Genomic DNA, 15,764 nt, shown 5'->3' on the forward strand with positions numbered 1-15,764 from the left:
AACAGCTCCTGTGAAAAGAGTGGAGAATTTGCAAGACAGTGAGAAAATGGCAGAGTATAAGAGCATAGTGGAAGAAAGATTGGGAAGGTTTGAGCTAGAGCAGATGGAAGGGGTGGAAGACGTATGTAAGATATTTACGGAAGAGATAGGCGCAGCATGTGAGGTGGTTTGTGGAGTGAGGAGGAGATGCAAGGATGTGCAAGGGACAGCATGGTGGAATGATGAGGTGAAACGAGCTTTGGAGCAAAAGAAGAAGGCATATAGTGAATGGTTAGCGAGTAGAGGTAGGGGAGAAGATGAGAGAGAGAAGAGAAAGGTATATGTGAGTAGGAGAAGGGAGGTGAAGAGATTGGTGAAGGAGAGTAAGAAGAAAGTGGATGAAGAGTTTGGGAGGAATCTGAGTGTGAAATGGAGGGAGAGTAAGAAATTGTTTTGGAAGGAGGTTAAGAATGTAAGGCACTGTGAAAGGGGAAATAGTAGGGGAGTGAAAGATAGGAATAATAGATTGTTGGTGGAGAAGAGAGAGAAAATTGAGGAGGTAGAAGGAGCACTTTGAGGATTTGTTGAATGTAGAGAGTGGCAGCAGTGCGAGTATAAGTGGCTGGGGAATGGCTGGGAGAAGAAGAGATGAGAGGAGGGAGGAAGAGATCAGTATAGAGGAAGTAGTGGAAGCAATGAAGAAGATCAAGTTGGGAAAGGCCCCAGGAATTGATGGAGTGTGTGGTGAAATGCTGAGGTATGGGGGTGAGATTGTTGTGGAGTGGATATGGAAGTTGTGTAGATTGGCTTAGGAAGAGGGAAGGGTTCCGGAGGACTGGAAATCAGGTATAATTGTTCCTTTATATAAAGGAAAAAGGGAGAGAGAAGTATGTGGTAACCATAGGGGTATTTGCTTTCTTAGTGTGACTGGTAAAATATATGGTAGAATACTCACTGATAGGGTTAGGCATATGACAGAGGAGCGAGTTGGAAAAGAACAAGGGGCATTTAGGAAGGGAAAAGAGTGTGTAGATCAGATATTTGTTCAAAGATGTTTAGTGGAGAAGTATCTAGAGAAGGGAAAGAAAGTGTATGCTGCCTTCATGGACTTGCAGAAAGCTTATGACAGAATAGATAGGCAAGTATGTGGAAGGTATTAAGAATATATGGAGTGGATGGGAAATTGTTGAATGCTGTGAAGAGTATTTAAGAAGGAGCTAGGGCTACGGTGCGAGTGGATGGTGAACTGAGTTCTTTGATCTCAGTGTGGGACTGAAACAGGGTTGTGTGATGTCTCCATGGCTGTTTAATATATAAATGGATGGGGTTGTAAAGTAGGTGCAGGGCAGGGCAGTGGATGTGGGGGTGGCTCTAATGAATGAGGGTGAGATTTGGAAGATTCCGGTGTTGCTGTTTGCTGATGATACAGTATTGTTGAGTGAAGATGAATGGGAGTTGCAAGGTTTGGTGAATGAATTTGGGACAGTGTGTAGGAGGAGGAGGATGAAAGTTAATGTAAACAAAAGTAAAGTTATGGTGTTTGAGAGGAATGAAGTCACAGAATGTACAGTGAGGTTGGATGGTGAGGATATGGAGAGTGTGAGTGCATTCAAGTACTTGGGTAGTGTGATGAGTAAGGATGGAACTTTGGGGGATGAAGTGCGTGAAAGGGTACAGCAGGGAGGGAAGGTTGTTGGTACACTGAAAGCAGTGATGAGAAATAGGGAGGTGAGTATGGAAGTTAAGAAGTCACTGCATGATAGTATTGTGATCCCTATCCTGACGTATGGAAGCAAGGCGTGGACCTTGCAAGAGGGGAACAAGTCAAGAGTAAGAGCAGTGGAAATGAGTTACTTGAGAGAAGCATGTGGAGTGACGTGGAGGGACAGGTTGACGAATGAAGAAGTGAAGGAACGTTGTGGGGTGGATGTGGATGTGGTTGAGAAGATTAGGAGAAATACACTGAGGTGGTTTGGACATGTGGAGAGAATGGAGAATGAAAGACTGACTATGAGGGTGTATGTAGGTAGGTGGAGGAAGGGAGAGGGAGGGGTAGACCGAGGATGAGGTGGAGGGATGGAGTTGAGAGGTATATGAGGGAGGGGGGGGTGAGTTGGGGGGAGGGTAGTCAAATGGTGGGTGACAGAGCGACTTGGAGGCGTTTTGTCTGTGGCCACCCTTTGCGGGATTAGGGCGTCGGGCTATAGATAGATAGATAGATGGGAAGCACTTCCACAATCGCAAATCTGCCTGCGAACATCTACGTGGCCTAGCTCTACAGGCGGCATTTGGGTGAGTTGCCAGCTTGCCGGCGCCGCCTGCCACTCCTGCACTGTTGCCAAATGTACAATAAATATTGTATACATACAATAAATTCACCTTCGATGCTACCCAAAAGTTCCAGTAATTTGAATCTTGTAGGAAAATAAGTTACCTTACCTCCTAGTTCTCACTGTTGCCTTCGAAGTAGTCCCCTTGGGCATGTATACAGTGGTCCCAGTGTTTTTTCCACAAGTCCATGCATCCCTGGAGGGCTTCAGGCGTGATGGTCTTGAGCACCTCCTGCAATTCTGTCTGGATCTCCTCAATCGAGTTAAATCGTAATTTCAGCTTGGGAAACAGGAAAAAGTCACATGGGGTAAGGTCAGGCGAATAGGGTGGGTGGGGAATGACTACCATGTTAGTGGAAGCCGGGAACTGCCTGAAAATAATTGATGTGTGAGCAGGGGTGCTGTCATGATGCAGGACCCAGTCCTTGTTCTTCCACTGTTCTGGACGTTTGTGGCAGATGTTCTCCCTCAAACACTGCAAAACTTCACAGTAAAACTTTCCGTTGACAGATTTACTGGGTGGGACGAATTCCTTGTGAATAATCCCTTGGATATTGAAGAAAACAATCAACATCAACTTGACATTGCTGCAAACTTGATGCACTTTTTTTGGCCTCGGTGAATTGGGAGACTTCCATTGCGATGAGTGCTGCTTAGTCTCTGGATCATGAACATAATCCCATGATTCATCACCAGTTATGACCTTGAAGATGAAGGTGGTGTCATCTCTGACCTGATTCTTGAGCTCTCTGCAAACTGCAACGCTATGTGCCTTCTGCTCGTCACTCAGCAGTCTTGGCATAAATTTTGTAGCGATGCATCTCATGCCCAACATGTCCACAAAATGCATTGCATGCCCCCATTTGACAGTCCATTGATATTACAAATATCATGGATAGCTCGTCTACGATCTGCAGGGATACCCTGATGAACATTTCCGACGCTTTCTGGTGTTGTTGCCATTGACAGTCGTCCAGAACGGTCATCGTGTTTGACGGACGTTTGTCCTTCCTTGAACTGCTTGTACCAGAAAAATGTTCTGCTTTGGGACATGGCATTGTCATCAAAGGCTTGCTGAAGCAACGGGTGAGTTTCTGCAGCCGTCTTGTTGATCTTGAAGCAGGACTTGATGCAGGTTCTTTGTTCCGTGAGGTCCGCCATTGCAAAACCGCCAAACCACCTACACAGCACATTACAATAGTAAGTGTAGCTCAACAACACGTCCGGTCACAGACACGGCCGGGACCATACTGTGACTGATGCACAAGGGGTGCTGCTGACTCCTCCTAGCGGCAAAAGGCAAAACTGCAAATGGTTGGTCCCCCTCTGTTCAGATTACTGGAACTTGTGGGTAGCACCTCGTACAATAGCATTTTTCATTATCGTACATTTTGTACGATAACTTTACTATTCCTTCAAAAAGAAATTGAGAGAGAGAGAGAGAGAGAGAACGGCTTAAGATCAGATGCATCTCTTTTTGATATTCACTGGCTTCATACCAAGAACTCAGGAAAGGAATGAAAATGGGTATAAGCCAAGAGGGGGCAACGTTCGTACTCGTGATTAGATAGTTGGGCATAACATCGTCATTGCAAGTCGTATTCTACTTTATACTGGAGGGTTTCGCGCTACATTATCTTAATGATATACTGTATGTGCTTTCTGGGGGAGGGTAAGAAATAAGTATCTAAGGATAAAAGTCAGCAAAGATGTTATAGCCCCCACTAATGAAAGAAATATATAGAGCATAATTCAAGATCAATTTATTTTACAGATTTTTAGACGTTATAATGTATGCTACTGAGGTAAACTCCATCGAAACTAGAAAGACTTGTTTAGCACTCAAGCCAATAACAAGATGAAAAGTGCAAAGATGTGCTACGAAGCCTCCCAGTCCACCTAGAATATGACCTTTAGTCTAAATTTCAGATTTGTCATTGCCAGTGCCAGTATTTCAGTCTGAACAAAAATCACTAAGTACTGTAGATAAATAACAGATTAAACAAGAAACAACCGGAACGAAACTGAACACGATTTTACGATTTTTCTTACCAGACAACCACCTTTCCCCATGCGGTATCAATTTGGATGGATAGATAGATTGATATACTGTATGCTGGAGTTCTCAGCTGTTGGAGGAGTCTGACTGTGACTAAGGAGTGAGGACTGAGGAGGTAGGAGCCGAGGAATAGAGGTGAACTGGTGTGTAAACTTGTCAAGTGAGTTGTGAAGTGTAATAATTTAATTAATTTATATACAGTAGTAAAGGATTTACCCTTGTTGTGTAGTAAAATAATCTAATATACAAATGATAATAACTGAAATACATATTTTAGTTTTACCATAACTATAATTTTATACATTCAGCTCATTACTTTAGACAGTTTTCAGACTTCATAAGTCGCCTATGTTAGTCAGAATAGAGTAAAAAAAAGGGATATATCTGTAGCGCATGAGTAACCAGAGATGATTTTTAACCCTCTGATTTTGAAAAATATCATACTACACTTAATAGACAGTAATCCTCTAATGGTATCCAGAATTAAATGAAGCTGATGCCTTGGTACTGAAACGAATAAAAAAGGTTTGAGTTTGCGTTTTTGCATTTGCGGAACTTCAAATTTCAAGAATTTTGTGGATTTGCAGTTGCGGAAGGAAGTGTTTTGAGTTTGCTGATTTACGTTGCGGAATTGAATTTTCGTTTGCGGTGCGCACCACTGCCTTCGTCCAACAGCTTATTATAAATATCCTATAAAGGCAACATGAAAAACATATGGAAAATGGTGAATCAGAGCATAAGGAATGTCATCTGGTCCAGCAGTAGAGTTACTACACTGCTGGAGAGCAACACAGAGTTTACAGAGTAAAGAAAGCATTATAAGGTTCCCCTCCACTAGACAGAAAGGAAATACCTAACCTCGTCTGTTGATGCCTTAAACTTCTAAATGGTTTGGAGGGATTAGATTGAGAAACACTAGAAAAGTGCTCTGCATGGACTGAAGCTGCTTCAGAGGCATTGGATACAGAAGTTCCCCGAATTTTCAGTCCCAAGGGAGGAGGTGAATACTTGCCGGTTATTTACCTCACTTTCTTCTAGACCCATGGTAAAGAAGTGCAAGAGGTAACAGACAAGACATAGGTTCTCCACGAGGTGTGACACGAGGTTTTCAGAACCCACCGATAGTGGGTACGAGCATTCTTAAACTAAATTTTTAAAAGATGACATAATTATGGTGTTGTAAGGGAGGTGAATGCAAGAGTTTTACTGTAGGTAGAGGTCTGAGTCTGGTGAATGTTGATGGTGGAGAGTGGAATCTGAAGCAGCTGCTGTTTGCAGATGATACTGCACAGAGGAGAGATTGAGACAGTTGGTAGAGGAGTTTGGAAGGGTGTGTGAAAGGAGGTAATTGAAAGTAAATGAGAATAAGAGTAAAGTGACGAAGTGTACGAGGTTGGCAGATGGTAGGGGGATGAATATAGTTTTGAATGGCGAGTTGCTTGAGGAGGTAGAGTGTTTTAAATATCTAGGGTCACATGTTGCTGTGGATGGAATAATAGATGCAGAAGTGAAGTTTAGAATAAATGAAGTAGGAAAGGTGCTGGGAGGAATGAAAAAAGTATTTAGATGTCGTTTGCTTAGAATGGATGTAAAGAGAAGGCTGTATGAGGGTGTTGTGGTACCGACTGCGTTATATGGGGCTGAAACATGGAATATGGGTGTAGCAGAGAGGAAAAGTTTGAATGTAATGGAGATGAGGTGTCTGAGGAGTATGTGTGGAGTGACGCGTATGGATCGAGTGAGAAATGATGAAGTGCGAAGGAGAACTGGAGTTGTTCGGGAGATGGCTGGCAGAGTTGAGCAGAGGGTGTTGCGATGGTTTGGGCATATGGAGAGAATGGATAATGAGCGACTGGGGAAAAAGATAACTAGATCTGATGTGAGAGGTGTAAAGCTGAGAGGAAGACAATGAATAGGATGGATGGACAGTGTGAAGAGAGCGCTGGATGCGAGAGGGATGTCTGTTGAGCAAGGAAGAGTGGCTGTGCGTGACAGAAATAAATGGAGAGAAACTGTGAAGAATAAGTGATGACGCAGCCCTGAGGGGATATTCTCTCGCATTTGATCTGATCAGCTAGTCAGGTCAGGTGCGGGTAAGGGGATGGGTCTGTTATGATGTGGCAGGGGTAAACCAGCTCTGCTTTCGGGCCCTGCTGCGCATGTCACTGATTGCATTGCGCAGTTGACCTTTGTGTGGTGTGGTGCAGTGCGGATCTGTCCGTTCTCCCTTTTGGGGCTAAGATGAGAATGAATGTGTTTGAATGGATGAGTAAATGGGGAGTGTGTCGTCCTGTCTCGGCTACCTCCCTTTCCTTGGGGGAAGCAGCCTAGGTATATAGATAGATATAGATCTCCTACTAAGAAGTATGTAGACACTCCTAGCCAAAGCACACTTCTCCTTCCACCAAGGAACAGGTCTGGAAAACTTTTCAAACGTTTGAGGAATAGAGGAAAGACCAGCCTGATATACAGTGATGTGAAATAATGTTCTGCATCATCAACAGTCTGCCCAGCCAGCCTTACGCAAACACCACCAAGGGACATGCTCCACCGGCACAATGTTGCATGTTTTAACCACAATTGGGTGATGACCACTGACGTTCAAGTCAGGCAAAGTCTCATGAAAAGTCCAATGAACAATCAGGGGAGAACAGTGTACGGTCAGTAACAGATAGAGTACAACTTTGTACATGACAGTGCATCGGGTTCCCTGTGGTCATAAGGACAAGGTCTAAATCCTCAATCATAGATGCCAGGAAATCGCTACGGGAGTTACAAAGAGTATCACCTCACATAGCAAGATGTCCATTTAGGTCGCCTAGAACAAAAAATGGCCTAGGAAGTTGACGAATAAGGTTATTAAGATTGGCACTTGAGACTGGTACAGAGGGAGGTAAATAAAGGCTGCAGGAAATGTAATTCCTCTCCAGTTGTAACTGAACAGCCACAACCTGTTGAGAGGACTGGACAGAAAAAGAAGTACGAGTAAATGGGATCTCTGTATGGAACAGAATAGTACTGCCACCTCGAGAACCACAGTCTGTGAGAGGTGGTGTGTAGAGAGCTATATATGCTCTAGGACAGAAAGAGGCCTGCCTCCAACCATAGTTTTCTGAAGGCAAACAGAGAAAGTGTGAAACTCAGACAGGAGTGGTAGAAGCCCTGGCCCAATTGTCTCTGCTGCAGAGGAATGTTTACTGGATCAGGCATAGCTGATTAGTTAAACCTTTTAGTGGGAGGGACATTTGTCCTACTTGGACGAGAAACGTTTGATGGAGGCCGTACAGGTAGTTTAATAGCACGGTTCTATTTATCAGAACAAGCTGGATTGCCTCTTGGAGCCAGTGGAACAGGTCTACTGTAGGTCCCGTGGCACTGTTAGAGGAGGTGGGAGAGGGTGCAGCAATCCCCCCACCAGTGACCTCCTTCATATCCTTAGAAGAAGCGGTGATAAGATGTCCCTGACTGAGTGACTGGCTGCACTGGCTGGGAGTTTACTTGGAGGATTGTCTACCACGAGCGACTGTGAGGACTCCCTACCATGTTTTTGCATGGCGGAAGAATCAGTTTGAGCGGCAGACTTAATAGGTAAAAGAATACCTGATGTGCGTAGATGAGCAGACTTGGATATTGCTCTGATAATGGAACACTGTCTAGTGTTATACACTGGGCAGAAGTTGACCCAGTCCCTGAAGAAGGCTTCGTGCTTGATGATGGTAATGACTTGTGCGGAGTGCTACAGGCAGGTCCAGCAACGACAGTGACAGGGCAGGACGTAGTATAAGCTGAACCAACAACTAGAAACGAGGAAACTGCACATTCAGCAACCGAGGAAGTGGAAGCAACGTTGGACACTGTAACAAGGGATGATTGATATCTTTGCAGTAGGTACAGTTGAAGGACGAGGCCTTTGCCAAAACGGATGCATAAGTAACCCTATGGCTTGGGTATGTAGGTAGGACCCTGAAATGAAATCTGCCTGGCATGAAGGAAGAGAGCCTCCAATTGAAGTTTGTACTTGTCACAAGCCTTCAAGGAAGTGGGATGATACTCAGCACAGTGAACATACGAAGCAGGGGAGGAACACTCTACATCCTTGTAGACAGCAACAATGTGACTGAAATTTTCAGCAGGTCACTAGCAAGATGCCTGTGTGTGTGGCTGATGTGATCAAACTACTGGCAATTGAAGCACTGTCTGGGGAGAGGCATATATTGCTTCACCTTGTAGCGATGCCATGCAGTTATCAGAACATCAGGCAGTCGCTGATGCCAAATGTTAGACTGAGGTTGGGAATTGCAGACAAGGTGCCATTGATTTTTTTTATGGATACGTTCAATTTTCACTAGAGTTTGATCAGCAAGTTCTCTCAGCAGACTTCCACATCATGAGCAAGAAGGTCTTAGGCATAGACTACACCACAAGACTTATTTAGATAAGCAAGAGGGCGGCATGAGACAGGGAGGCTATCAACCTTGGAAATGGCCTGAAGGCATTCACTCTGGGAAGCATCATTGACCTCAGCCAGTAAACTGCCGTCAGCTTGGGGGATATCCTTGGCTAGGGTGTAGCACCACATGCCCAAGATAGAGTATGATGCACTCCAAAAATATCTTGCTGACGTAGATCGAGGCCAGTAGTTCTGTTAACAACAATGAACTTGGTGAAGGTAGTGGTCTCGATAGCGTGGTCTTAGGTACTTGCAGGGAGATAGGGAAATTGATTACGGATCATTAAGTACAGCCAGAATAAAGTAGTGAGACGTAGTGTCAACGAGGTGAGTTACAGCACTCTTGGGTTACTGAGTTTTTATTACACGGTTATACCAATAGTGAGTTACAGCGTAGTGGAGTGTGACCCAAGTGTCGGACCTTCTCTTTAGCCCCTCTCTCCCCTTTTTCTGATCTGAAGGGGATCTCTCCAACATTATATACAGCTCAGTGAGGATGTGTGTGTGTGTGTGTGTTATAGTGTCTGGTAGATTTCCATCCACGTGGACTAGCTGACTAGGGCTGGTTGCTCCACGTGTTTGAATACATCATGAAATTCTTGATCGTCTGGACTACAAGGATGTTTGAGATGCATCATATGGTTAAGGATTCTTGATGGTCTGAGACAACAAGACTGTGGATAGACATTATGTGAATTGACATTCCTGGTGAGAAGTTGTGCGTCTCCAACAGACACTAGATCCTGTACATCGTGCTTATAAGATATATACTAATGCCTAAATAATGTCTACATATCGCTTGGTCACGCCCAGTGTCGTACCAACGACAGTAAATATTGTTATAACATATTAATGCATACTATATATACATTACAATCAACTTGTAAGGTAGTCAAGTGAAATACATATTATTGCAAAAGTTACATAATTGGGATAATGTAGTCATTGTAGTTATAAAACTGTACATGTATAATATAATAGTAATATTGAAATAATACAATGGCAAGTCTACTGTAGTTAGTTATACGATATGTATGAGAAGGACTTGCTGTATATATTCATATATAAATGAGATTTGATAAAATATTATGTATTTCACTTAATTAGCTTACAAATCAATTGTAATGTGTATATGTATGTATTAATACATTACGACTGTCGTTGGTACGACAGTGAGCATGACCGAGCGATATGTAGGCATAATATAACACAACACTATATGTAACTATGGTATGTAATTGTATAGCTATAGGTAACAATATGTAAAACAGGTAGTTATGGCTGAGTTCTCCAGGAAGAGTTAGAGAACAAGTCCCTTTTATAATATTAAGCCTAGACGAATCAAGGATGCCAAACATCTCTGATCATGTGTCGGAAACGTGACAGACACACACACGCACAAACGTACACACACGTACCCCCACACACTTTAGCAGGAAGCTAGAGGGAGATATAAGTCCGATATCACACGTAGGGAAGTTAGTAGGCCAGGAGAGACAGGGCCGGATTAACCATGAGGCACTTGAGGCACTGGCCTCAGGCCCCCACACTCTAAGGGGTCCCCAGATAGATAGCTATGTATGCCATCAAATGGTCAGGTAGTAAGTAAGCCGTACGGAAGGCAACACCTAAATATCGACATAGTATCATGGAATAAATTAAGCTTTCAAGTTCTTACTCATAAAAGTGTTCTTGTTATTTACATATACATTTAGGGTTGGTTGAATTTTGGTGATATCATTGAAGAAATTTCTAGAAAGAAAGTGTTAAGTTATCAAAAGTTGTGGACTTTGATTTTTGAATAAACAATAGTAACAAACAATTTCTTTTTTGTTCTTGTTACTTACTGTACATATACATTTAGGGGTGGGGGCCGCCAAGCTGATCTGTGCCTCAGGCCCCTATTAATCTTAATCCGGCCCTGAGGAGAGAACAAGAGTTAGACAAGCAGAGAGTGATAAGGAGCAGGAGAGTGAGAGTAAAGTAGGAGGACAGCAGGTAGCACAAACTGCTACTAACTATAGGCTATACGGGTCACGCCAAGCACTTAACTTTTATTCAAGTAACTGTCTCACAATAAACTCCGTCGACCCAAATCTGTCTATTTCATCATCCCACTTAAAATACGAAGAGAAGAACGGAACAAGGGAAGGCCTACACTGATTATCTCCTACACGCCTCACCATTACTCTCACCTGGTGTCATTCAATCGACAAGATAACCTTCTCTATAGAATTACACCCCTCGGCTACGTCTACTCACAGTGGGCTCATAATCATTAACACCTGAACAGTTGCTGAGGGCTGAGTAGGGCACCAGCCACGTCGGAGTGCGAGCAGCAATCGAATTGTGGCTGTTAGGGACATATGGCTTCAACGTGGCCAAAAGAGAGGAGCCAATTGAAGTTCCAAGAACATCATCCAGGAGAGTGCAAGAAGTCATCAACTTAGTACAGTAGGTTGTGGAAAAGAATGGGCCACGGTCAGTACAAAGTAACCTTTGCTCCCCCACCCCTCCACCCATCACGGAGCCAAACAAGGGGAGACCATATGCCAGGGATAACACCACTGGAGACCCCAGAGGTAGTGAGGGAGTACACGCAGGTAACCACCGCAGAACCCAGACAAGTGACTCCAGGATGATAGGAGCCACCAGGCCCCCCAGTGCCTACTCTGGCTAGACGGGTGGCCTGGTTGGGCCCCACCAGAACGATCAGCTGGTCACTTACTGGCTATGTTCAAGTGCTAGCTGCAAGGTGCATCATGCAGCATCCCTCAATCCCAAAGACTCCCGTTTCCCAGCATTACAGGACGCCACGAACGGCAAACACGTGGGGGAGGCAAAAAAACTCTACCCAAGATTGAGGATGGACAGGGACGAGTAGCATCAACAGCAGGCCTCCTCTACCAGTGATGGGGGGAGGGGGGTATGCTTGGTCTACGATGCCGACAGATGCCGAACCCTACAAAGGAAAGCATGCCTCCAGAGCAGGGGGCCCTGCCAGCCATGCTTCAAGCTCCGCCACCACGTCAAGGTGACCCCCATCAGCAAAGGGGAGAGAGTGGAGGTTTGGTTTCTAGGTGGACACTGCATTTGCGTCTCCACCTTGTTGACAGGATCACCATAGTAGGCTCCACATCATCCTGTTAACTCGTTGCATGGTTACTAGTACCCAGTGTTGTGAATGGTTCCCTGGCTTACAGGAAACCATTAGGCTTGTAACTAAATGTAGAGCTACCTGCAGTGGAAAAAAGAGTAATAAAAAATGACAGGAAGGATGGTAGAAATAAAAATAGAGGAGGACAGACACAGAAAAATAATGAGAAAGGTGAAAGTAGAAGTAGGCAAAACTATATCAAGCGAGTGAATGATTGTCGCTACTACTTTTCACCACCAATTGTCTTGTAAATAATTAAAATAAACAGAATAATGCTTAACTGATAACTGTGTTTATCTTGTCATCACAAATATATTGAATATTACGGTGCAGCTAATCCTTTCTTTTTCCTGACCACGTACTTCCTTTACTCTTCTCAAGCTCCATACTCCGTTATCCCCCCTAACCTCTCCTTCCCCCAACCCCTGATGCTAGACATCCCCAATTGCCTTCTCTTCCGCACCACTGGTGGGTCGATGCACGAGTTGACAAAATGCTGAGTTTGCACTCACGGAAAGAATGGATTGACAATGCTGACTGTACTAGGTGGAAATGGTTGCGCGTGTATACATTCACAGTTAAAAATCCCATCTTCTCGTACCTGTCTGGAACCATGAAAGTTCGGAGCTGCTCAGTTATTGCCTTTTGACAAGTCATGATTTTGAGTTAATTAATTTAGCATTTGCTCCGCATATCGGGACTAGGTATGGGGGAAAGGAAGTGCCCCCCCCCCCCGGTGTCCTGTCACTAGTTAAATTTTACGGACAACCCTTTGTTGGTACTGCATAGGTGTAGCAACAACTGATGGTGAGCAAAGTGAGGCCAAACAGCTGAGGGGGTTGGGGGGGCGCTGAAAGCCCCTCCAAGAAAATTTTTGAGAATTTGCCAATGTCAGGGACACTTTGAGGCCTTATGCATTGAGTATTAGAGCATATTCTAAGTTCAAATAAGTACGGAAAGAAAAGGCATTTAAGTTTTTGTCGTACATAAGGTAGAATGGGAATAGCATAAAAGAATAGAGCATCTGCCCATGTGGGGTTAGCTGACCCTTTTGACCCTCCCTGGCTATGCCAATGGCCCGTAAGTACAAAAAAGAAGTTACTCATATCAGTGATTTACACTAATGGGTCCTTTTGCTATAAATCACTGTATATCGTATGTATTATGGTGAAATGTGTTACTGTACATCTTTCTGAAGAACTGAAAAAAAGTGTATATTAGTGAGAATGATAACATGAGATGTGTGGAAAACATCAAAACGAAAATAATAAGACGAAAATGCCATCGACTTATGGGCTTGAACTCTAAAATTTAATGACTGATGATAAGGAACAGGGAGAGGTTGCATGGCAGAACCTTATAATGAAAAACCAAAAAATCTCTTATAATTGTTATATACTGGATGTAGGTGCTATAATCTATGTCACAGTAAGAAGTTTTAGGCAATGTGATAATGTAAAATTTTGTGAGAAAATATTGGGTGGGCCCAAGCACACATCGGCCCCCCCAGCAATATCACTGGGTGTGCCTGTGCCCCCCCGACCCCCGGTTCCTACGCCACTGTACTGAGTACTGCATTCCATATCTCCCATTCTTCTGTGAACGTTGGAGATCATTCTTCCTTCTTTTACTCTGATGTTGTGTACTCCGTTTTGATATTGTTAAAAATTTTCATTTAATACTATCAATCGCCACAGCCAACAGGGAAGTGTCCACGAACTTTGTTCGTGATTGTACCTAACGTTGTCATCTTCATTCTCTTTGCTGACACGCTCATCCTCCTTCCCCCAGCCATGAGGTTCGCCCTGATGGTGATCAAGATAGCTCTGGCCAAACTGGTTCTGGCAGTCGATTTCCAGGTGGTGCCGGGACATGAAGAAATCACCCTGGGAAAATCACTCTTCAGACCCAAGGACGGTGTTCCAATCCTGATTAAACCCCTCACACAGGAATGAGGCCCAGCGCACTAAGGAAAAGCTGACAGTTTGAAGCACTTTACAGTTAGGATCAGGTGTTAATTACTAAGTTGGAATTGTTTTACATAAGAACAGTTGAATATAATTATCTTCTGCATGTCATAATAAAGGAATATAGTGTAGAGTTATAAATTTTCATCGAATATGTTACTCAAGATATGCTTAACCTTTTTACAGAGGTGAATTTTCTATGAATATAACTGCTTGACATTTGGTCAAATAAAATACTACAATCTTAGTTCACAGCTAAAGAATTAAAACCATTCTGCAAAAGACTGCCATTGTTTCCAGTACCATGACAGGTTCCCATGAATGCTTGAAAAATACTGGCAGCATAAGCCCGTCTCTGCACGGCACTGAATTTAAATGTGATATGACAATGTATGCTTCTTAATACTGAGTAATGAATCTTTACATTATGCAGAACAGTAAAGGCATATTTTATCACTTCTTTGAAGCAGGATGGTATAATCTTCAGCAACTCGCCCTAACACAGGTGTGCGAGATTCAACCTGTGTGTGTGTGTGTGTGTGTGTGTGTGTGTGTGTGTGTGTGTGTGTTAACCATTTCAAGGTAATTTGATGGATTTTAATGAAACTTCCCACGTGAGTTCGTGTGGTTATTCCGAAGGTCTTCCACTATATACAATTTTCCACCCATAATGTTTGGAGGGTCACCGCCTGACAAAATTAAAAATTCTCATAAATAGTGAAACGACGCGAGATATGGTTCAGGAATCTTAGTAAATACTGTACAGTGGACTCTCATCCGTAATGTGCTCTTTGGGGAAAACTGACCCTTCAGTGATTCTTGGGAGGGATGAGGAGTCAGGCCCCCAGGCCAACAATAAAATCAATCAGAAGTAGGAGAAAGTGAGACCATAAACTTCAACGTTAATTCTCAGGTCAATTCGTCTGGTTCCTTAGTAATGTCTTCCACTCTATAAAATTCACCATTATTTTTAGGCGGGTCAGCCCACATCCAAAACTTGTAAAGAATACAAAATAGGGTCAGGGGGTAGATATCACTTCCATATTTTAGTACATGTAGAATAGGCTCCCATCTGCAAACTACTATCCTATTGCTACTGCTACCCTGCAATTTTTCAAATCAGCATGCATATTGCCGGACAAGGGTATGCAGTTCCTATGTTTTTTTCTGAGCTCATGAAGAGACTGAACTTTTATTTTACTTACAAATTTAGGCTGATAAGTGAGACACTTGATGTGTGTTCCGGAGTGTTCCACTTTGCACTGCATGACAGCAGGCGAAAACATAACAAACATTATCCTGTGAGCCTACTGATGTAAACAGATTCTTTCACCCACCAACGACCTCACCAAGTGCAGTTGATGTGCTTTTGAGTGTGTGTGTGTGTGTGTGTGTGTGTGTGTGTGTGTGTGTGTGTGTGTGTGTGTGTGTGTGTGTGTGTGTGTGTGTGTTTGTTTGTGTGTTTGTGTGAGGGAAGGTCAGGCACCTACCACTGGCTGAATACACAATGAGAGTAACCAGTGCATGCGATATCATGCATACTGGTTCAAGCTCTTGATTGGTTAGAGAAGTGGGCAGATCTAAGGGCAGCGACATCACAAGCTTCTGCATCTCACACTGGCGTGGAAGCCTATGCAACAGCATGATGACTCGGCAGGTTTCTTTCTCTCTCTCTCTCTCTCTCTCTCTCTCTCTCTCTCTCTCTCTCTCTCTCTCTCTCTCTCTCTCTCTCTCTCTCTCACACACACACACACACACACACACACACTTTATGAAGAGAGAGAGAGAGAGAGAGAGAGAGAGAGAGAGGGAGACCAGATGC

General features: G+C 43.7%; 1 protein-coding gene across 1 annotated transcript in view; it reads left to right on the forward strand.

Moving 5' to 3' along the window:
• The window catches only part of LOC145400799 (cytochrome P450 9e2-like), a 76,466-nt gene extending 62,536 nt beyond the window's left edge, over positions 1 to 13,930 (forward strand). Inside the window, exon 5 of the mRNA XM_080273235.1 lies at positions 13,767 to 13,930. Within this exon, the coding sequence (XP_080129361.1) occupies positions 13,767 to 13,930 (164 nt within the window). The remainder of the gene's footprint in view (positions 1 to 13,766) is intronic.
• Positions 13,931 to 15,764: the final 1,834 nt, after the last annotated feature.

Source organism: Coenobita brevimanus, chromosome 53 (assembly GCF_032717465.1).
Source record: "Coenobita brevimanus isolate Jiangsu-jjx chromosome 53, ASM3271746v2, whole genome shotgun sequence".
Classification (NCBI taxonomy): domain Eukaryota; kingdom Metazoa; phylum Arthropoda; class Malacostraca; order Decapoda; family Coenobitidae; genus Coenobita; species Coenobita brevimanus.